At 24.7% G+C, this 22278-nt stretch overlaps 6 protein-coding genes across 11 annotated transcripts; 3 read left to right on the forward strand and 3 right to left on the reverse strand.

Moving 5' to 3' along the window:
- The first annotated feature begins 255 nt into the window (after positions 1 to 255).
- LOC122854671 (protein spire) lies at positions 256 to 6455 on the forward strand. Of its 4 annotated transcripts, none has more exons than XR_006373988.1 (9): positions 256 to 780; positions 841 to 1109; positions 1217 to 1441; positions 1520 to 1549; positions 1673 to 1930; positions 2152 to 2257; positions 3048 to 3242; positions 3560 to 5946; positions 6190 to 6455. XR_006373988.1 is itself a non-coding variant. In XM_044155567.1 (8 exons), the coding sequence occupies exons 1-8, from the start codon at positions 501 to 503 to the stop codon at positions 4990 to 4992; spliced, it is 2796 nt and encodes a 931-aa protein (XP_044011502.1). In that variant the 5' UTR covers positions 256 to 500; the 3' UTR covers positions 4993 to 5980. The 4 variants fall into 4 exon arrangements, 1 of the variants encoding a protein (XP_044011502.1); XR_006373989.1 differs by having other exon boundaries at positions 3051 to 3242; XR_006373990.1 differs by lacking the exon at positions 1520 to 1549.
- Positions 6456 to 7049: 594 nt separating this feature from the next.
- Positions 7050 to 12675, reverse strand: LOC122854666 (polycomb protein Asx-like). 2 transcript variants are annotated; one of them, XM_044155548.1, is made up of 4 exons: positions 12366 to 12675; positions 11581 to 12262; positions 8567 to 11490; positions 7050 to 8470 (listed from the first exon to the last, which is right to left on the reverse strand). In XM_044155548.1, the coding sequence occupies exons 2-4, from the start codon at positions 11873 to 11875 to the stop codon at positions 8036 to 8038; spliced, it is 3654 nt and encodes a 1217-aa protein (XP_044011483.1). In that variant the 5' UTR covers positions 11876 to 12262; positions 12366 to 12675; the 3' UTR covers positions 7050 to 8035. The 2 variants fall into 2 exon arrangements, with proteins under 2 accessions (XP_044011483.1, XP_044011484.1); XM_044155549.1 differs by having other exon boundaries at positions 7172 to 8470; positions 11581 to 12286.
- A 296-nt stretch (positions 12676 to 12971) lies between these two features.
- Positions 12972 to 14731, reverse strand: LOC122854725 (translocon-associated protein subunit alpha). Of its 2 annotated transcripts, none has more exons than XM_044155664.1 (4): positions 14415 to 14731; positions 13789 to 14231; positions 13448 to 13715; positions 12972 to 13362 (listed from the first exon to the last, which is right to left on the reverse strand). In XM_044155664.1, exons 1-4 carry the CDS (start codon positions 14473 to 14475, stop codon positions 13310 to 13312), a joined length of 825 nt encoding a protein of 274 aa, XP_044011599.1. In that variant the 5' UTR covers positions 14476 to 14731; the 3' UTR covers positions 12972 to 13309. The 2 variants fall into 2 exon arrangements, with proteins under 2 accessions (XP_044011599.1, XP_044011600.1); XM_044155665.1 differs by having other exon boundaries at positions 13789 to 14228; positions 14415 to 14728.
- A 341-nt stretch (positions 14732 to 15072) lies between these two features.
- On the forward strand, positions 15073 to 17351 carry LOC122854718 (UDP-xylose and UDP-N-acetylglucosamine transporter-like). The gene is made up of 5 exons (XM_044155655.1): positions 15073 to 15574; positions 15646 to 15862; positions 15954 to 16268; positions 16341 to 16486; positions 16570 to 17351. Exons 1-5 carry the CDS (start codon positions 15498 to 15500, stop codon positions 16817 to 16819), a joined length of 1005 nt encoding a protein of 334 aa, XP_044011590.1. The 5' UTR covers positions 15073 to 15497; the 3' UTR covers positions 16820 to 17351.
- Positions 17352 to 17413: 62 nt separating this feature from the next.
- LOC122854727 (protein takeout-like) lies at positions 17414 to 19370 on the reverse strand. Its single transcript, XM_044155666.1, has 4 exons — positions 19031 to 19370; positions 17878 to 18165; positions 17649 to 17801; positions 17414 to 17565 (listed from the first exon to the last, which is right to left on the reverse strand). The coding sequence occupies exons 1-4, from the start codon at positions 19224 to 19226 to the stop codon at positions 17414 to 17416; spliced, it is 789 nt and encodes a 262-aa protein (XP_044011601.1). The 5' UTR covers positions 19227 to 19370.
- A 1414-nt stretch (positions 19371 to 20784) lies between these two features.
- LOC122854730 (circadian clock-controlled protein daywake-like) lies at positions 20785 to 21952 on the forward strand. The gene is made up of 3 exons (XM_044155670.1): positions 20785 to 20946; positions 21049 to 21283; positions 21412 to 21952. The coding sequence occupies exons 1-3, from the start codon at positions 20886 to 20888 to the stop codon at positions 21851 to 21853; spliced, it is 738 nt and encodes a 245-aa protein (XP_044011605.1). The 5' UTR covers positions 20785 to 20885; the 3' UTR covers positions 21854 to 21952.
- Positions 21953 to 22278: the final 326 nt, after the last annotated feature.

The raw sequence follows: 22278 nt of genomic DNA on the forward strand, positions 1-22278 counted from the left end.
GAGGTTAGGTTGTCATTTTTTACAAAGACAAAGAGATTATCAATTTATTTATAAATAATTATAAATTTTTATTATTTATAGCATTTATTTATAATTTTATTAATTTATTTATTTTGTGAAATTACTGCTAAATGATTTAAATTTTTAAATAGGCTTTTTCATAGGGAATTTTTAAAACTTAACGTTGTCGTTCAATGAATTTTCGCCTTGATAACTATCGTCAAGAATAACTTCAATGAAAATCCACCATCAGCTGTCACCCCTTTCATACTTGTGTTCACTTGTGTTAATTTTATTTTGTTGCAAATGTATTTATTGATACAATATTTATCAATACATACATAGACAAAAGGGGTGTTTCACATTGTATAGAACACTATTAATTATTAATCAAGAATTCAAGACTATAAAAGTTTTGTACAATTTTAATTTAAATTAATTAATTAACTAAAATTTACTCCTAATTTTGTTATTATCATTTATCATTATAAAAATTAATAATGAATAGTGAAAATTGTGATGAAATTTCAGTGAAAAAAAAATTAACAAATTCACAAAAAACAAAACATATTAATTGTAAATTAAAAAATGATACATTAAATCTTGAACAGACATTAAAAACATTAGATGGACCAATTGGGCAAGATCAAACATGGGCAGTATGTCATCAAACAGCAAAATGTTTATCAAAACTTCCATCAAATAATCTTCAAGAACTTACAAATCTCAATCAAATAATATTACACAAAGAAGGACATGTATCTCTTGATCTTTTTACAGGTAAGCAACACAATATTTAAATACATAAATAAGTATATTAAAATGTTTTTTTATTTGTAGATTCAACAACTACTTATTCATCTGAAAAAAAAGTTGTTTTTTCATTGGGATTATTGTTATACAAAGCACTAGATTTTCGTTTAGATTTAAATCAAGAAAGATGTTTATCTCCTGGTTTAAAAAATTTAATATATTCAATGACAAATTGTGATGATGAACATGAACCAGAAGAACGACTTCAAGACACTGATGATGAAGGTATAGATTTAGAAACTGAAGGAGATGAAAATATTGTTCATGATAATTACACACTTAAATATATAATTAAGGTAAATTATTATTTAATTTTATCATTTATTTTTGATTAATATAATAATAATATCAATAATGAAGATTGATGATAGGCAAATTATTTGTCTACGTTGTTTTAATTTAGATTTGTAATAAAAGAATTCAAGCAACTGATGAATATGCTGATATACATTATCGTTCTGTTATTCAAGCATTTGTTAATGAAGCACTTGAGCTAACTGAATTTTTAAATAAAGTTGCAGCTGAACGTTTTCAAAAAAATTTAAAAAAACTACAAAATGATACAACAAATAGTAGAATTGGAGTTTCATCAACTGAACATCTTGATATTCTCAATATTGATGATTGGGTAATTTTTTTTTAAATTAAAATATTGTTATTTAATTATTTGATTTTTATATTGTTTTTTTTTTATTCATTTAATCAGACTGATCTAAGGATTTGGCGGGCAATACAAGTAGGTCTATCGTTGATCACTAAATTGCTAAAAATAAAAATAATATCTATAAAAAATAAGAAAATTATTTGTATGTATTTTTTTATTTTAATATATTAATGAATATTGGGATTTTTATTGCAGGCTAGATTTTGGGTTCAAGTTATTGGAGAATTACATCATGGAATAAAATTGAAAAAAGTTGAAGCAAATTTATTAAAACGTAGTTTAAGTAAAAACAAAGATGACAAATTTGAATTAACACCATATGAAATTCTTATGAATGACATTAGAGAAAGAAAATATCATCTTAGAAAAACTCCAAAGCAATCACATGGTGTTCACAAAGATGCACATGACAGAATTTTAGAATTTATTAGGAGTCGACCACCTTTAAAAAAGGTAGTTAAAATTTTAAATATTTAATTTAATAATAGATATTAAATTAATAAATAATAATAATTATGTAGAATAATGTTGTAGGTAATTTTAATAATTAAAAAATTATTTTTAAACTTGATAAAATTTAGAGATTAGATAAATATAAACACTGGCTAAATATGTATAATTATTTTGACTAATTTTTCGAAAGCAACAGCTATAAATAATTTATATATTTATAGGCATCTGAGAGAAAATTAGCTCCAAAACAATCACAGCTGACAATTAGAGAATTATTAATGGAAAGCATAAGAAAACATAAGTCAAATTCGGATGGAAAACAAAAAGGTGAATTATTATTTTATAAATTATTTTATTTTTTGGCTCAATAGAATATTAAAAAAACTTTCTGTTAAAAATAAAACAATCACATTGTATTATACAATTAGAACAATTGTGATTTAAAAATCTCGTCATTTTTTTGCAACTTTCACTTTAATTCCTACACAAAAAAAAATCGCCATGAGTTATCATAGTATAGATAATAATAATTCATAATTATTTCATCATTATAACTATTTTAAAAAAAAACAATTGATTATTATTTTTTTTTTTTTACAAATAGTTTAATGAAAGTAAATGTCATTTTCTTTACGCGCATGTGCTATTATTTCAAATGCGCCTACAAATTTCATGACTCAACTTGCCAATCCTATGAGAATATATTTGAGAACCTTTTGCAGCAACGATCAATAATTTTATCATAAAAAAAAATAGTAGTAATTCAACTTGGGCTTACTTTGGGTACATGCAGCAGCTTCCAATATATTTAATTAATTGAAATGAATATTAAATTATCACAAAAATTTGATAATCAAAAAGAAAAAAAAAAAAACATTTTAAAAATAGTGTTTTATTATTTTTAATTAATATCAATTGAATTAGTTAAATGTATTGAAATATCAAAGTGTAAATTTGCTTCTCTAGAATAAAAAAAAAAAATGATGAAATTTCGATCGTTAAAACAAAATGAACAAAGTGATTCTATTGACATTATGACGTAAAAAAATATAAATAATATATAAAAAAAATATATATGAAATAAAAAGTAAATAAACAAGTTATAAAATGCTACTAGCAGTAGGTGGTGAAGCAAGAAGAATTGTTCTTGGTGAAGTACCACCAGCCCAAGTTGAACATATACAAGAACCAGCTCAAGATGTTGCAGCTCAATGGCATCAGCAAGAAGGTCAAGAGTCTCATCCTATTCCTCAACCACGACCACGTACTAAATCATCATTGACAACGAACAAAGATTTTAAAATCTATAATAGTAAGTTACAAAATTAATAACTAGCTTAATAATTTTTATTAACAATTACTTGACAATTTTAAATTTATAAATAGTTGATTATTATTTTTTTTTTATCTTGCATTTATGTCTATTAATAAATTTATAACGTGTAAAATAAAATTATTGATTTAATTTGATAAATATAGAAATGAAAAAAAAAAAAAAAAAAGAGTCATAAATATTAAATATTAATGTGTAAACATGACATGTGTTGTGTTTATCTACAATTTTTATTAATTTATCAATTCTTGTGTGTATTATTTACAAAAAAAAATTGTTTTTTTGTTTAATTTTAGATACTAGTTATCATGAAGATTCAGAGGCTGAGATAAATAATCAAAAAAAAAAAATAATTCCTGTAGATTTTCGATTAAAATTTGGTGGTGATGATGATATAGATGACGATGATCTTGATGATGAATATACAGTTACAAGATTTGAAGATGAAGATGAGCCTCAAATGAGTACAAAAAAATCAACTAAATTACATTGTTTACATGATGAAAATGAGCATAATATTTGTGTTGATGATGATTATGATGATGATGATAAAAGTTCAGCAAATCCATGGAAAAAAACTGGTGGTTTACGTTTAACAAGAAATGAATATCATAGATTTTGTGATGCACAACTTGAATCATATGATTTAGCAACTCAATGTCCATCAAGACGTGCAGCAATTCGTAAACATTCAAATTCAGGTAATATAGCATCATTTATACCATTTAAAGAGACACCACCGATACCAAGAACAAGATTACAAAATCGTCAACGTACAGTTATTGGCTCAGAGCATAGTATGAAAATTAATTTTTCTTCTTCAAATATAAAAAATAAAATAATAACAAAAGATAATCAAATTAATTGTCAAACAACAACAACAACAGCAACAACAACATCAAATGATAATTTAAATGATAAAAAAGAAACAACAAATCAAAGACCATCACTTGGTGATATGTTTTTAGATGAAAGATTATCATTGACACTTGAAGAAATTGTACATATACGTAGTGTTTTAACAAAAGCTGAATTAGAATCATTACCAGTTGAAGGTAGAGTAAAAGAAGATGTTGAAAAACGTCGTGTATGTTTTTTATGTTTAAAAACACGTTTTGGATTTTGGGGACCATGGGGTCAACGTTGTAGATTATGTGAAAGAACTGTTTGTGTTAAATGTTATTCAAAAATGCGAATTCCAACTGAACAATTTGCTCATGTACCTGTTGTATTATTATCACCAGCATTATTATCACCATCAGAAAATGATACAAATGTTAAAAATACATGGTCAAGAAATGGTGTTGGTGGTGGTAGTGTTGGTTCAGCACCAGCATCACCAGCATACAGAAGACGTGAACATGGTTTAAATAATTCAACTCCTTCATCATCACCAAATCATTGTACACCATCTGGTAGTCTTACAACTGGTACAACTCCAATTTATCATGAACAAAAAGATGATACATATTTTGATAAAAATAAAATATATTCTAAAATTAATAAAAGTCCAAATCGTATGACATCAAGTGTTATTGGTAATCTTAGTTCTGGTTGTAATGAACAACGTGTTTCATCTGAACATATACGTGGTGTATCAATGGTTGTTTGTTATGATTGTCGTATTATGGTTAAACAAATTATTAAATCATCACGTAGTACACGTCAAATAATACGAAATAATGTTATTTCAAGACTTACATTAAATTTATCACCAGCATATGTTTAAATGTTCAATTAAAAATAACAAATTATTAGTTGAAAAATTTATTTTATTTTTTTTCTGAACTGTATAGAGTTTTTTTCAATAGAGGGCCCAATTTTAACATTTTTATTTTTCATTTAAAAAATCTATTAAAGCGAGTAATGAATATATATTAGCAGTCTTCGTTGAAAATCTATTTTACTATCATATTAACTCAATCAAGAGTAGAAATGGCCTAATCATAAATTAATAAAATTATTGTACATAATATTTACTGTAAAATTGACAAAAAAAAAGAATATATTGGTTTGAAAAGTTATCAAGAAATAATATTGTCGTAAATGACAAATAACCGCTGTTAAATAAACGCAGTAGAGTACAAGCACAATAAAATCAATTAATCATTATTATTTATATATTTTTTATTTGAAAATCTAAATAAAAAATATTAAATAAAACTTGTAAATTCAAAAATACTAAATGAGATAGAAAAAGAGACACTTCCTTGACTTTTCGAGTGATATCTAGTTTAAAAAAAAAAAAAAAACATTACTCGAATAGTAGCACTATTTAATTTTACACATGTATATTTTAAACATGAGCATTTACTCAAACTGCTATCACAAAATTATATAACTAATAATTTTCATAGATTCATAGATTAAATGTTAACTGTTGAAGATGATTATATTATTATTATAAAATTAAATGAATGGTTGAAAAAATGGGCTGGATCCTATTGTTATGAAATACTTATTGTTGACTGAAAAAAAAAATGACAAAAAAAAGAAAAAAAAATAATTATATAGGTATATAAATGAAGCATCTACATAGATCTCAAATAAATACTATTCTAGTTTATGAAAATTTAAGATATTAATGATGATGTAATGAATGACCTTTAGTATGTGTCATAAAAAAAAAAAGAAAATTCCATTAATTAATAAGTTATCATGTATTTGTCTGCATAATTTTAAGGTATGTTTAATTTTTCTCCATAAATTTATTGTAAATTAAAATTTGAAATGAAAAAAAAAAAAAAAAATGAATCTTCAATTATGTCTCGTATAAATGTTATTCATTTCTATATCACTTGAGACACAGTTCTAACATTGATGATCGTAGAAAAGAAAAAAAAAAAAAGTTAACTCAAAATAAATAATAAAAAAATTTATTTGAAGATAATTTGTATAATATGTTTATTATTTTTTATTATTTTAGAAATTATTGTTTCAATTGGTAGCTGTTTAGGCTAATTATTTTCTAGTTGAATGGAAGTATTTGCCAGTGATTGGAGATGATGATGGAATCGAAGCTGCTTGTCGAGTTTACAACGAGTCATTAGATACTGATGAAAAACTTGCTGGTTTAAATTGTTTTGGATAGCTTGAATTAATTAAAAATTGCTGAAGAACATCTACTTTATACGAATTTCGTGTTAGAGGTACTTTATCTAGTATGGCAGAATTTGCAGATGATTTTAAATGTCCAAGTGTTTCGTCTTCAAAAAAAAAAAAAAAACATGTAAGTCAAGAATATTATAATAATTATTTTTAAATCTATCAACACAGTTTAATTTATAAAAATAATAATTATATATAGTGATAAAACTATGAAAAGTAATTTAAAAAAAAAAATACATAATTTTTATTTTTTATATATGTGTTTAGTACGGAATTTATTGAATTAAATTTTTCAACTTTTATTATAAAAGTAATAATGACATATTTTAAAATAATTATAAATATAAAATTTAAAAAAAAATCGAAACAAATTAATTATTATTTATGAAAAGATATAATTTTTTTCTTTTATATTTTTTAGTAATTCAAAAGATAATAAATCATTGGAGAAGAGAATGAAAAAGGAGTGAGATGAATTATATCAAAAACTTCAATAATATTTTTTATCTTTAAGATAGCTGCATATTTTATATTATTTGTTTTCAATTTAAATTGAGTAAGTATATCCTTGTACTATTTCCTCAAAACTTAACATTTTTTTTTATCTTTTGAAAACTACAAAAACAGCAAGATAAAATGTATTTAATTATTTTTTTAAAAAAAGGTTTTAAGCAATTATTAATGTTTTTTATTTATTTGTTTATTGTTTTTAGTATGGAACGATATCACAATATATATTGTGATTATTAAAATGCATTTTTTTATATATAGAAATAATGATTGATAATATTTACCAGGTTTTCTCAAATATATGTGTCTACTATTTTAAATACATGAAATTAATAGATGAAATTATTAAAAAAATATCGTTGTAAATGATGGATATAAATTTCTAGCTTTCATCAAATCTACATTAATAATAAGAATAATTAATAAAGTACAGACATACACAGTTCTAATTGAACTTAAAAAAAATTTCTTTATACAACTTATAGAAATAGCGTAACATCTATTTATTACTACGTTTTTTTTTTTTTTTTTCTTTTAAATTTCAATATTGTTTATTATTGAATAATATATCCGATAAGATTGGCTTCGTGGTTAGAAAATTTTTCTTTAAAAATACACTTCTTATTGTTTCATAATAAATAATTAAAATGTCTAAATAATTCAATGAATATATGAAATTTTATCATACCATTGTCATAATAACAGAAGAGTCAAATAGCCAATAATTATAATTCATAATAATAGAAGGGCGTAAGTCAGACTGTTGATGGCATTTTATTTTACATAGTATTTCTGGACTAAAAAAAAAAGAAAATATTAGAAGAGCGTAATGGACATTAAAATAAAATGAGAAAGACTTTTTTTAATTATAGTGAAATATTTGTAAAATAATAATAGAAAGAGATTTTAATACCAAGTCTTTTTTAAGACTAAAAATATCTCAATAAATAAAATGCCAACAACAGTTTGCCCTAGTATTATAAAAAAAAAAAATAAAACGAAAAGAAAAATGGCACTTGAAGACTTCTGTTATTACGATGATGATATAAACTCTTTAATGTATGATAGTACGAAATGTTTTTTTTTGATTTTATTAATTTTTGTTTTTGTCTATTATCGCTTATTGTATCATATCTAATTATGAGCTATATTTATTAACGTATTAGACAAGTAGCACATAATCTTTGAGGGCCAATGCAATCATCATGACAAAAAGCTCCACATTGTCGACAAATAACCATTGCACTACGCATACTGCAATCACAAGGTGGTGGTGGATCACCACCCATAATAACACCAGGTGCACCTGGTTCAGCTCCACCACCACCACGACCATCATTTGTATTTCTTGCTTTAAGTGTAACAGCTTGATGTGAACCTTCACCAGCTGATGCTGGTCTACCACGTACTAAATGTACACCAACACCTAAACCAGCAATTTGAGGTGGTAATGGTGGTGCTGATGATGCTCTTGGTGCTCCATCACTAACTCCTGTTCTTTGAACTAATATATATTGACCAAAATTTCCAGTATTATTAGTTCCTAAATGTGCCATTGTTGTTGTCATTGCTGATCCATTTTCTGTTGTCTGGAAAAAAATTAATATATTGTCAATATTTGATATATATAAAAAAAAAAAAAAACAAATTGTAAGTTAGAAATATTATATAATAATTATTTAAACCTCAATTATTGGATTTTGTCGTGTTGTTGATATCACTGGTCTTAACATAACAGCTTGAGTTTTGTTTTGTTGTTTACAGCCAATTTGTTGCATTGTTGATTGTTGTTTTTGTGGTTTAACAGTTGTTAATGTACGTCCACCAGATTTGTTTGATGTAAAAACAGCATCACCACGTGCTAATAAACTTGGTGGTGGTTTTAAATGTGCTTTTAATTGATCTCTATTTGGTGAACTTTGAATAACAGCTTGACAAATTTGATAACTACGCTCAAGATTAACTGCTCCAGGTGGTTCTTTTGTTGTACTTTTAGATCTTCCAGTATTTTGTTCTTTATTTGAATTTCTTGAACTACGATTACTTGATTGTCCACTTGAACGTGCTGATCTAACATGAACATTTGGATTTGTATATTGTGGATGTTGCATTTGTGTTATAATTTGACGATTTTGAGTTACTGGTAGAGATGTTTGATGATGAAATATTGCATTTTGTAAATGTCCTTGAATAACACCTTGTACATGTTGTCCAGTAAAATTATTTCTTGTATTATTAATAACTTTACTGGTACTTTGATTTGTTAATTGTACTAATTCTTGATTTGGCTTTTGTTGTGCTGTTTGTTTTGTTGTTAAAGTATTTGTATTATTTATATTTTGATGAAATCTTGGAATAAAACGTATCGATTGAAGTGGAGGAAATGAAATCATTGGTGGACTTGGTGATTGAATATTTGTAAGTACAGAACTTGTTGGAGGTGTACTAACTGACATTGTCTCTTGAAATGGTAATGATTCACAATTTACAGTCTCAATTGTCGTCATCTCACCAACAAATGGTTGTGGTTTTTGTTGCTGTACTGGCGGTGGTGGTAGTGGTGGCGGTGGTAGCGACGATTGCTGCTGCTGCTGCTGTTGTTGTTGCTGTTGTTGAAATTTTCCTGGAATTTGTGTTTGACTCGTAGAAGCTGCTAAATCTTGAATTGTTGATGAATCATTACAATCCTCTTGAGTTGTCACTGTAATATTTGCAGCAACTGAACCATCTAATGCTGCAACTAGTGGCCATGTCACTTGAAGATCATCTTGTGTCGTAATATTATTAATAGCTGTTGTTGTATTATTATTGTTGTTATTATTATTATTGATTGTTGAATCAACTGGCCAGCTACATTCCAACATTTCTGAACAAACATAATTATTAGCATCACGTAATTCTTCATCTTCATTAATATTTGTTTCTTGAATATCTTGAATATCTTTTGTTTGATCGTTTATAATTTGTGTTTCATTATCATCCGAGCCAGTTGATCCCATCTCCATACCTTCAAGTAGCGGATATATAACTTCTTCAGTACAACTTGAAATTTCTTCATAAGCTTCTCTCATTTCACCACGTACTTCAAGCTCATGAATTCTTTGAAGAGTTTCAGAATCAATTTCCATGGCTTCTGGTATTGGCTCAGTATCTGTTGTTGTATTATTAATTGGTACATTAATAACATTATCTTCAATAACAATATCTGTAGCTATAACATTTTCATGAGATTGAATATTTTCAAATACACTATCACTTTTACATTTTGATGATTCATATATTTTTTCATTATTATCTAATGTATCAAATTGTTGTTCACAATTATCATCAGTAGTATCACGAGATATTTCAATATCAGATACTTGTGATAAATTAACAATTAAATTATTATCTTGTGAATAACATTTAATTGTTTCATTATCATTTTGTTCATTATCATTATTTATTTTTTCATTATTCACTTCATCAGTATCAGAATTTATTGTATCTTCAATTGTTGATATTATAATTGTTTCATTTAATGGTGTTGTTGGTTCTATATTTAATGAATTTTTTTCATCAAATTGTACTTTGTTAATAATAATATTATTATTTGTCATTGTATCATGGTCCCGTTTTGAATTTTTATTAATTTCAATTAAATCAGAATCATGTTTTATATCCATTTGAATATCATCAATATTATTTTTTTTATTGTCAGATAATTCAGTATCATTATTTATAAATTTATTTTCATTTTTTGTATCTGTATTAATATTATTATTACTATTTGTTATAACATCAATTGTTATATGATTAATTTTATTATTTAATCTATTATCAATTGTTTCATTGATTTCTAATGTTGTTGTATTTATACATTGATTAATTATTTTATTATCTGCATTAATAGGTTTTGTCGTACACGTTTCATTAATTGCCGAATTTTTAATTGGACAATTAATTGTCTCAGTCTTATTATTTGGCATTTCTAATACATTACGACAATATATATCATTTATTGCTTGTGTATCTTGATTATTTGTTTCCAATCCTAAACGAAAACTTGATCTTGTTACAGCACCACCACTTATTCTTGGTTCTTGATTAATACAATGTATATTATTATTATAACGTTGTTGCTGTTGTCGTTGTTGTTGTTGTTGTTGTTTTTGTTTTGGTTCTTTTTTATCACCCCATATTGGCTCAAAATGTTTTAATTTCCATGGATCAAGTTTGTTTTTATCTTTTTCAGCTTCCATTTTTAATCTTTGTTGATTTTCAGGTGTAAATTCACCTTCAGCAAGTCTTTTACGCCATTCTAAACATGCACGAGCAAAAAATTCATTATTTAAACCAGATGTTGCTGCATCTTGTCTATCAACACCAGGTAATAATTGAGCTAATTTTTTTTGATAAAGTGGTGGAAGTCCTTGAAATGTATGCCTATTTAATAATGCACGTAAACTTGTACTTGATAATATACTTGCTGGTGATTCAAGATCAACAAGTCCAGCTTCAAGTTGTGCAGCTGCTGATAGTCTTTTTGTTGAACGTCGACGACTTGATTTTAAACTAAAACCAGGAAGGCTTGCTAATACTTCTCTCATTGTTGCTGCTGGTTCTTCAACTTGGGAAAAAAACAAAAAAATATTTTACATAATATATATATTTATTTATAAAAAATAGATAGATATATAAATAATGTAAATAAAATTACCTGTCATATTTTGTTGTATATTAGACATAGAAGATAATAAATCATTAACTGGTAGTGGAGATGGTACAGTTGGTGGTGTTTGTACTACTATTGGTGGTAATGGTTTAACAATAATTCGCGGTAATGATCTTGAATTACCAGATGCAATTGTTGTATTTTTTCTTCGTCTTTTTACTTGTTGACGTAATGCATGTTTTATAACTTTTTTACTATGTACCATACCAGAATAATTTGAGCAACTAGGACTCATATCTCCACTACCATCATTTCTATTTGCATCAACAGTAGTATCCATTATTTAATAATTATATCAATATATTAATAATCATTCATTTTTTTTTTCTTATTTTTTTTTACCAGGAAAATGTCTATAACATCTTGTCTTTGACCACACGTTTAAAATTTTATTTACTACATGGAGCATTGCTTTTCATAAATGACACTTGATTTGTTTTTTTTTTTCTTTTTTTTTTCTTGAATAGATAATTTGTATTAAAATTATGCGACAGCTAGGTCATGTAGATAGACAAATATTTAAACAAGAAATTTGCAAAACAATATATGTAGAAAAAAAACATTTCAAACTTCAAGCTTTGACAAGAAAAATAATACTAACTTGACATAACCCTTCGTGTTTTTTTTTGTTTTTTTTTACATTTAGTATTTTTGTCTTGTCATTATTCTGTAAATAATAAAAAAAATTCAACTAAATTATTACCAGTAAATGGATTATATTAATCACTGGATAGTTAAATATAATAATCATTAATTATTTGTTAACATACATGATATAAAGTGTTAATGCTGATCACCAAGTATAAGAAAATCTTCACTTTGTTCGGCCATATTGCAGTTGCGTATTTGCACCATTATACGTTATAGATAATATAAAATTATTCATTTTATATCAAAGTATTTATTCACACAGTTTATTATTAATAAATAATTATAATTTAATATATTCTTTTGTATGTTTATAATTTAATTATGATGATGAATTTGTGTTTTCAGACTAGACACAATAATACAAGCGGAAATGTGATATAATTTTTTGTTTTTGTTATTATAACAAGAGTGCTCCAAGTTTATACATGCATTGTTAAGGTATGTTTATACTGTTGTTGTTGTCTTTTTTTTTTTTATTTTTTAGATAAATATCAAAACTATTTTACCGATATTATAGTAGTGGTGTAAATTTGTCTTAAATAAAAATAACTGATAAATTACGCGCAAAGGACGCGGTAAAAATGACTATGACACATGTTAATTTGTTATTAACAAACATTATTATTTATTTTATATATGAATAAGAGTAAACAAAAATATATATGATTACATTTAAAATATATATCTTTTGTAATCTATTGATTATCTTAAATCTATAAAAAAAAAAAAAACCTGGCTTTTTTAAGTCACTTTTAGTGACGTTTGTTCAAAAATACATTTTGTCTAATGGGTTGGACTTTTTAAAACAACAAAAAAGCCAATAAATTATTTCAAAAACAATCTTTTAAAAAATATTCAAGTTTACATTTAATTTACATTCAAATCTATAGAAAAAAAAAACAAAAAAAAAAAAAAGAGTACAGACAAATTTACATCAACAACAGTCTTGATTAATTTTTTTTCTTCTTTTTTTTTTTTTTTTGTGAAACAGTTTTTGATGTTTTAGTTTCAACGTAAAATTTAATTAATCACTTGAAGTTAACTTCAATAATGATCTAACAGATCACTTTGTTTTTCTTTGTCTTGGACTTTGTTTGGGTTCTTTTGGTGATTTGTCTAAAGAAGAAAAAAATTAATTAGTTATTAAAAATGATTATAGCTGTTTTACAGTTAAAAAAAAAAAAAAAAACAATAGACTTACTGAGTTTGTTGACCATGTCTTTTGGTAACCAGTCAAAATCAACATTGTTTGGATTTGATGTTCCAATTTCAACAACTTGTTTTCTTGTTGTTGATGAACGAGATTTTTTGCCAAATGATGAGAGTAATTGTTGACCACCGACAAGTGTTAAAATTACACATGCAGCAAGGAATACATAAAGAAAAACTGTTTCACCATCTAATCCTTCATCAAGTTCAACAATTTGTACAGTTTCATTGTAAACTGCTTCATTGAATGAATCTCCATTCTATAATAACAAATAAAATTATTTAATAAAATGAAAAAATACAATAATTATTATAAATTATTAAAATTCTTACAGCATTTCTGTAGTTTAAATTGATGTTAAGACCAAATGGACGTCCAGCAAAAGTTTCAGATGGTATAAATGAGTATTGAAGTGTTGTTTCATGATTTGGTTTGACAACTTTGTTAACAACAAGATTTGTAAAATTTTGAATGTAAAATTTAAAATCCATTGGATAACGTAATGATGTTTCTAAATTTTCCAATATGAAATCAGTTTTACCCTTGTTTGTAAAACCAACAAGAAATTCAACCAATTGTCCACCAGGAAATTCTAATGATGATAAATGACTTGTTGTTGGTTTTGTGAACAATATTGTCGTATCAGCATCAACAGAAGCTGTACTTAGACTATCTTGCATTGAATCTGTGTCTGTAAGTACATTTGCATCTTCTTCATCATCAACAATATCTTCATCAATTGCATCCTCCTGAGCATATGCCACATTACAACCTACTTTTTTGATAAAAAATAAAATTAATTTTATTAATCAACATTGTTAATAACAAACTATTGTGAGAGAAAAAAATAAAAAAAATTGCATCATATTTAAAAACTCCAAATATTTTTTAAAACATTATTCTATTGATTGATGAAAATTATTCTTAATTTAAATTATTTTTTAATAATATACTTTACCAAAATTTGTGACAGCAAAGAATACCGGTAATGCAAGTAGTATAAAACTTAGATACTTCATGATTATTTTTTTTTAATATTTGAGGTAATAATAAATATCTAAATTTATGAAAATATAAATAATTTTGTTCTTTTTTTTAATTGAGAAATAATTTAATTTAAACACAATTATAATGTACGTCAAGACGAACACAACTGATAAATGTTGCTTAAAAATATTTTAAGATCCAATCGACTCGACTATTTTCATTCCAACTTTCCAACCTTATTGCTACTACGTGGAAGTCAAAAGGATGACATTCGTGTGAAATCGTTGAATACCGACGTGGAAGGTGTGTTGGAGGCACACAGAAATACGTCATAAAATTTATAGGGTATTTTACAACTGTATAAATTACAATGTCATCAACATAATTATTTAATCTTTTAATTATTACATAACATTGACACGCTAATAAATTATTTAATACTATTTTTAATAAATTTTATTTCATAATTTCCGTGATATTAATTTGTTAATTATTAATTACTAAAGTTGGGCATGAATAAAACATCCCTAGAGTAAATCAGAGTAAAATTATAATTTATTGAGCATTGCGCAATGTCATGCGCGAAAAATAATAAAAAATTTTATATAAAATCTTAAGCACAATATACACATGTCAAACAGCTGTCGCAAAATGAGCTGCCATTGTTGTTGTTTACATTTGTATTGCTTTGATAATATTTTTATGTAATTGACATGATAATATTCACCGTTTAATAATTTTTAAAAATCGCAGTTCGCACAGGTTTCATGTGTATATATAGCATCAACACATTGACAGTTGATGATATAATCTTATCTTTATGTCAAGTTCGTTGTCGAACAGACTTTGAAGCCTATTAACGCTGGAAATAAATTGGAAACATCTACGTTGATAAATCCGACTAATGACAAGCAAAAAAAAAAACTTTATTTAAGTGTAAATTTGTTGAGATATAAAAAAATCCAAGTCATCACTTAATCTGGCCTTGTATTATACTCGAAATTTATTTTTTTCTGGATAATTTTCATCATAGTAATCAAGAAAACTTAGCAGGATGAACGTGGCAATTCCTATAGGACTGGTGTTTCTAGGATGTTGTTCCAATGTCATATTTTTAGAGCTATTAGTAAAGTAAGTTGATCAAGTTTTACATATAATTATTTATCATTAATAACAATAAAATATGGTTATTTATTATTTAGAGAGGATCCAGGAAGTGGTAATCTTATCACATTTTCACAATTTCTTTTAATATCATTAGAAGGATTTATTTTTACCTCAAAATTTGGTACTGTTAAGCCAAGAATTGGATTTAAAGATTACATGATTTTGGTATCAATGTTTTTTCTAGTTAGTGTTTGTAATAATTATGCATTTGATTTTAATATACCAATGCCACTTCACATGATATTCAGAGCGGTTAGTAATATATACTTGATAAAAAAAATTATACAACTTTTTATTTTTACATATTTTATCATATTTATTTATTTTTATTTTTTTCGTTTAGGGATCGTTGATAGCAAATATGATAATGGGAATAATTATATTACGTAAAAATTATCCTTTGAGTAAATATATTTCAGTATTGATGATAACATTTGGTATAATCATTTGCACAATAATAAGTAGTCAAGAAATTAAATCAACACAAAAAATTGATATTAATTCAACACCACCAAGTCAAATTGAAAATTTATTTTGGTGGATTTTTGGTATAACATTGTTGACAATTGCTCTATTTATTTCGGCAAGAATGGGACTTTATCAAGAAGTACTTTATCAACGTTTTGGTAAACATCCTAAAGAAGCTTTATACTACACTGTAAGTAAAAAAATATTTTTTAAATTACCTAAATATGCATTAATATAAAATTGATTGAATAATTTTTTATAGCATTTATTGCCTTTACCATTTTTTTTACTATTGGCACCAAATATTTATGATCACACTGTATTGGCTATAAACTCTGAACCAATGAGTCTTCTTGGATTTGAATTTCCAAAAACAATGGTATACTTGCTGGGAAATGTTTTGACACAGTATCCTTTTTTTTAAAAGAAAAAAAAATAATAAATTATTTCAGGCTTTAAATAACTATAAATTTCTTAATTTTAATAAACAGATACATGTGCATAAGTTCAGTGTTTGTATTAACTACTGAGTGTTCATCATTAACAGTCACTCTGGTCGTAACATTACGTAAATTTATATCGTTAATATTTTCTATAATATATTTTCAAAATTCATTTAGTATTTATCACTGGATCGGTACAGTTTTAGTATTTGTTGGTACAATGATATTTACAGAAATTATTACTAAAATATATAATCAATTTGGTAATAAAACAAAGGAACAAAAAAAAGTTAAATAGTTAAAATGTTGTTAGAAATTTACAAATAGAAAAATAAAATTAAGGTGATGATTGTGCCAAATAGTTGTGTATATAAATATATATATATCTTGTTTGTATATATTTGTATTTATAATGGGAATGATCTCTCTTATTTTTGTTCATCATAATTAAAAAATCAAGTAATAATTTCTGTAAAATTATCTCAAATTTATTGGCAATAATTATTATAAAGATAAAATATTTTTGGTCAATTATTCACAATCGAGTTTTGAAAAATTGTTTAAATAGTTTTTAAAGATGATGATAATTGTTAAAGCTTAAAACTTTTTATAATATTTATCAACAGAAAAAAAAAACCATAATACACTCATTTGTATAAAGTTATTTTAATTAAATTTATAATGGCTATACAAATTATTTGAAATTATTAATAAATTTAGTATTCAATTAACAAATACAATATATGAAAAAATACAAATGCAATAAAAAAACAGTTCAATATGTTACATTAAAAAAAAATTTTTTTTTTTTGTTTTCAAGTCTAGATAAAGTGTTAATTATTTTTATATAAATATGTTACTTGATTTTATTTATTTTAAATTTTGTTTATAACTAATCACTGATCCAAGCATCATATGGAACTTGTCTAAAAAGATTTTCAACAAATGATGTCATAACTTGTATTAATTTTCTTCGTAAAGCTGGTTTCATTTCTTTTAAAAGTTCTTGACTATTGCTGTTGATAAACAAATTCAAAGCAGCTTCTGTAAATGAAAATTTGCATTAATAATAGAACGTTGTATATTTATAAAATTTATATTATATAATAATTTTTTTTTTTACTTACGTAAAATAGTATTTCCATCATGTACATTTTCAACTCCCATTTTGATATTTTGAACAATGAAATCTAAATTTAATTGTTGAAGTCTAAGATGTTTTTCACCATTTTCATTAGTAAATGGTTTTGCTTTTATAAAAACTTTGGCTTTAACATTTTCTATGGGAAAAAAAAATATATATATTAGTAGTGTAAATATGTAAATTAAATTAAATATTTGTATTTTAAAATTAACCATATTCTCCCCAATAATCTCCAGCTCCACTAGCTTGTACAAGTATCAAAGTTCCACTAGACCGATATTGAGCTTTTACTTTAATTGTTGGAATTGTTAAAGCCAATTGTATTTGTACTTCATCATCAGAAATTTTAGTTCTCAAACCAGTTATTCTAAGAGCTGAAACTCCTCTTGCTGCAATATCACGAAATTGAGCTTTGTATCCGTCTGGACCACCACCTAGTGCAATGTGAACTTCATCAACAATTATTGGTTCAACTTCTGGATAGCCTAATTGTGGAAGACCTGTAATAAAAAAATTAACATTAATTACAAGTTTCAAACAAAAATACTAGGTAAAGAGTAAAAATTTTAAGTCTTTTTAATTTCAAATACAAAAAATATTTTCAACTATAGATCCAACCACTTTGATGTACGAATTTACCCGATGATTTTTTAAACGATAGTTGCCGAGTAACCAAACGCACTTTGCTTCTACTAAATACTCTGTCAACGTCATCAAGGATTGACTACTAAAAGTGGGAGAAGACAAACATTCATCTACGTCTTATTGAAATATTTAATTCGTAGTTTTACTAACTACGGCTCCAAAAAAATTCCATTGGGTAAAAGATTTTGTAGGTATTTTTTCAGAAGATGCTATTTTATTTTATTCGAAAATCTAATTTAATAATTTCTATTTCAATTTAACTATAATTTTTAGGATATAAAATACTTAATCATTTAAAGCAATTGTTTAATTTATTTATTTAATAAACAATTGTAAAGATTATAAATAAAATTAATAAATGTAATTTTTTAAAAATCTGTTCTAATATATCGTTGACATCCACTGACAATATACAGGATGTGGGACAGCGTCAAACATTTATAATGAACCGTTATTTATGTTTACAGGTTTTAATATTTTAACATGTACCGTATGAAGTAAGACTCATCCAATATTCATCAAACTCTTTTATGTATATTTATAAAATTATTATAAAAGAAAAACATTAAAATTTAAAAACTTTTCTACATGGAAATTCTATTAGAAATCTTTTTATCGCACTTGTCTTTATGAAGAAAAAAATGAAAATTTATTTAAAATTTCCATTTATTATACATGAATATATTAATGCTAATAATAAATTAAAAAATAAATACTTGCCATTTCTAAAACGATGTGTAAGTACATTTGCAGATCTAGCTAAGCAGCTTTCGAGTTCTGGATTTTTACGTGAACATGCCTCAATAAATTCAAGATTTCGATATTTTCCAATAGCTAATGAACAATTATCACCCAAAACAATGAAAAATATAAACAATAAAAAATAAATAACACTAGTATTTGTTTTTTTAATCATATTGGATAAAATTAATATTCAATTGATAATTTTAGATTTTGTTTTTTTAAATTTTTTTTTAAAGCTAATAACTCTGTGTTTTCTATTGAATTATCTTATACTCTTGTCCATAGGACCTTGATCTTGGTTTTACCGGTGATACACTACGGTGTTCAACACTGAAATGATATATACAAAATTGATTGAGTGGAGAGTGGTGGAAACTGTGTATTTCTATGGTTTGGTTATTATAACTTTCTCTCATATTATACGCACTATTTTTAAAATTTCATTTTAATAAATTTTTTGAAAGTCATACGGGGCGTATATGAGAGTTAGTAAACAAATAATTTATTTATTTATAAATACTGAGGTCAAATATAATGATAAAAATTATTTTTCATTGTTATTTTACATGTTTAAGATATATTTTCACTTTGATTTATCCTCGGTGAAATTGTCAAAGCTTTAATTTCATTAAAAAAAAATAAAAATCTCAATTTATTTTATAGAATAAAAAAAAAGAGTATACATGTGTGTGGATTGTCAATATATACTTTTTTTTTATTAATATAATAATATCTCATTATAAAGTAAAAATTAAATTAAATATTTTTAAAATAAAAAATGCTTCGATCCGCATGAAAGTGAAGTCTTTTTATGAACAAAGAATAAAAAATCTTTTAAATGCAAAAAGTCTGAATCTTTTTGATATTAATTTTTGGCAATCGAATTTTTAAAATATAATTTTTGGTCGTTTTATTTCTGTATGATAAAAATTTCTATATGATAAAAAAATTTTCTTTTTTAATTTGTCATTTGGCACAGAAATTTCTCGTTTAATTTTGAAATTTTCAGTGGTTTTTTGTTAACAAGTCAATGACTATTAAAAAGCCACTAAAAATCATTTTCTAATTTTTCTTAAAGCAATATATAATTGTTGTCAAAATTTATCCTCATAATAAATTCTTTGAAAAAATATACGACATTGCAAAGTCAAATATATGGATTAAAAAAAAAAAAGTTATAATAAATTATTACATGATAATAAACTAGTTAGTAAATGACAAGAACCAGGAAGTAAAAAATAATTTTAAATATAAAGAATCAAAAAATATAGAAGACGTGTATTGTCTTCGATGCACATGTCTCCAATTTATATATTATATAACTAGTAATCTTGATAAAAGAAGAAGTCGATGATATTACATAATATTCATGTCATAAAAATCACATGTTTCATAAACAAAGTTATCATATTAAACTAATAATTAAAGTTAAACTCTAAAATTAATATATTTAAAATTTACAAGTAATAAGCTAATTTGACTTAGTTTTTTTTTTTTTCTCTATTCTTAATTAATTAAATAATTCTAGGTTTTTTTGTATTTTACAATTATATGTTTAAGAGTAAAAAAAGGAAATGAAAAATAAATTAATGTTTTGTATTATCAAAGCGCACAACTTGTCAGCAAATTTTTTTTTTTTTTTTTACAAGTGGGGATGATTTTTTTTTCATATTACATAGATATGAAAAAATAATAAATCTAACAATCCCACTATTTTTTTTTTTTAGTATTTCAAATCCAATATATTGTCGTTTATATTGTGATCTACAGTTGTTCTGTAGTGAACGCTTTTTTGACAAATTCATATAAAATTTTTATAACTTCCTCAATCATGAATTGGCTTTTATTTTTTTCGTCTTTTATTTTTGTTACTGTAGTTGCAGTAGAACTACGTAAGTGTTTTTTTTTTTTTCTTTTTATTAATTTTGAAGATACATATTAAAATGTGGCTATTTGTTTAATTAAAAAAATTTTGAATTATTTTAAAATTTTAGCGGAGTATTTGCATGTTTGCAGTCGTAATGATCCAAATATTGATAGTTGCATAAAGGACAGTGTTGAACATCTAAAACCGTATTTGGTAAAAGGTGTACCAGAATTTAATATACCATCTCTTGAACCACTTATTCTTGATGAAGTTGTTGCAACAGAAGGTACTGCTGGTATTAAATTAACAGCTCGTGATGTTCATGCTTATGGTGCTAGTAATTTTATAGTGCTCAATATAAAGTAAGTAACATTACATTGGCTCTAAACAATTTAACATGAGTAACAAAAAAATTGTGTTCAAATTAGTCCTGATTTATTTATTTTTTTTTTCAATGTCAAATTAAAATAATAATGATTGTTTTTTTTAGATCACATATGGACACCCTCGATTTTGATGTTGACATTCAATTACCACATCTTTACATTGATGCACAATATGAAATTGATGGTCGTGTTTTACTTTTACCAATAACTGGAACTGGTCGATTAACTGGAAACTTTACCGAGTGCACTGGATTTGTTAATTTTAAAGCTGAAATACAAAAAAAATCAGATGGTCAAGATTATTTTATGGTTAAAGAATTTACCCTTAAAATTACTATCAATAAAGGTAGTTTAAATTTGGATAATTTATTTAATGGAGATAAAGTCATTGGTGATGTTGTAAATAATGCAATAAATGCTAATTTTGATGCATTTTTGAAAGAACTTTTACCAATGATTGACGCAGCACTTGCTAAAAAATTCTATGAAATTGGTAATAGTGTTGTTGAACAATTTACATATGATCAATTATTTCCTGTTAATTGAATTGATATATAAATGTTACATTAAATATTATAATTAAAAAAAAAAAAAAAAACAGCAATCAATAATTACTTATAATTTTATGATTGTTAATTTCAAATTTATTGACTTTAATTTGAGTTTTATTAATATTCCTCTTCCTATTTTTTTTAGCAAAAAATCCAATTGTTAATTATTGTTAACAACAAAAGAAAAAAACAAAGTAATTTTATCCTATATATTACTATGTATTTTCGTAAAAAAAAACAACTCTTTTTTCCCCTCACCGAGAAAAATAATATTTCATGATCAGTAATCAATTTTTTTTCAAAGAAAAAATGCATTAAAATCGTGATATCAAAGTCGAATATTCTTGTACATGTAATTTTTGATTATTAATTAACATTAATTAAATAATTTTGATTCAAAAAAAATTATCATCGTTTTGC

The sequence above is a fragment of the Aphidius gifuensis genome, linkage group LG4 (assembly GCF_014905175.1).
Source record: "Aphidius gifuensis isolate YNYX2018 linkage group LG4, ASM1490517v1, whole genome shotgun sequence".
NCBI classification, from domain to species: domain Eukaryota; kingdom Metazoa; phylum Arthropoda; class Insecta; order Hymenoptera; family Braconidae; genus Aphidius; species Aphidius gifuensis.

Excerpts from the sequence above, each read along its gene's own strand:
- LOC122854666 (XM_044155548.1), bottom strand. The coding sequence starts at position 11,875 with ATGGATACTACTGTTGATGCAAATAGAAATGATGGTAGTGGAGATATG. Across the intron at positions 11,491-11,580 it reads TATACAACAAAATATGACAG|TTGAAGAACCAGCAGCAACA; the intron begins GTAATTTTATTT and ends TTTTTTCCCAAG. Across the intron at positions 8,471-8,566 it reads GACAAAATCCAATAATTGAG|ACAACAGAAAATGGATCAGC; the intron begins GTTTAAATAATT and ends ATTTTTTTCCAG.
- LOC122854671 (XM_044155567.1), top strand. The coding sequence starts at position 501 with ATGAATAGTGAAAATTGTGATGAAATTTCAGTGAAAAAAAAATTAACA. Across the intron at positions 1,442-1,519 it reads TTCTCAATATTGATGATTGG|ACTGATCTAAGGATTTGGCG; the intron begins GTAATTTTTTTT and ends TCATTTAATCAG. Across the intron at positions 1,931-2,151 it reads GTCGACCACCTTTAAAAAAG|GCATCTGAGAGAAAATTAGC; the intron begins GTAGTTAAAATT and ends ATATATTTATAG.
- LOC122854727 (XM_044155666.1), bottom strand. The coding sequence starts at position 19,226 with ATGATTAAAAAAACAAATACTAGTGTTATTTATTTTTTATTGTTTATA. Across the intron at positions 18,166-19,030 it reads TACACATCGTTTTAGAAATG|GTCTTCCACAATTAGGCTAT; the intron begins GCAAGTATTTAT and ends TTTTTATTACAG. Across the intron at positions 17,802-17,877 it reads AGATTATTGGGGAGAATATG|AAAATGTTAAAGCCAAAGTT; the intron begins GTTAATTTTAAA and ends TTTTTCCCATAG.
- LOC122854725 (XM_044155664.1), bottom strand. The coding sequence starts at position 14,475 with ATGAAGTATCTAAGTTTTATACTACTTGCATTACCGGTATTCTTTGCT. Across the intron at positions 13,716-13,788 it reads ATTTAAACTACAGAAATGCT|AATGGAGATTCATTCAATGA; the intron begins GTAAGAATTTTA and ends TTGTTATTATAG. Across the intron at positions 13,363-13,447 it reads AGACATGGTCAACAAACTCA|ACAAATCACCAAAAGAACCC; the intron begins GTAAGTCTATTG and ends TTTCTTCTTTAG.
- LOC122854730 (XM_044155670.1), top strand. The coding sequence starts at position 20,886 with ATGAATTGGCTTTTATTTTTTTCGTCTTTTATTTTTGTTACTGTAGTT. Across the intron at positions 20,947-21,048 it reads TGTAGTTGCAGTAGAACTAC|CGGAGTATTTGCATGTTTGC; the intron begins GTAAGTGTTTTT and ends TTAAAATTTTAG. Across the intron at positions 21,284-21,411 it reads TTTATAGTGCTCAATATAAA|ATCACATATGGACACCCTCG; the intron begins GTAAGTAACATT and ends TGTTTTTTTTAG.
- LOC122854718 (XM_044155655.1), top strand. The coding sequence starts at position 15,498 with ATGAACGTGGCAATTCCTATAGGACTGGTGTTTCTAGGATGTTGTTCC. Across the intron at positions 16,269-16,340 it reads AAGAAGCTTTATACTACACT|CATTTATTGCCTTTACCATT; the intron begins GTAAGTAAAAAA and ends AATTTTTTATAG. Across the intron at positions 16,487-16,569 it reads CTGGGAAATGTTTTGACACA|ATACATGTGCATAAGTTCAG; the intron begins GTATCCTTTTTT and ends TTTAATAAACAG.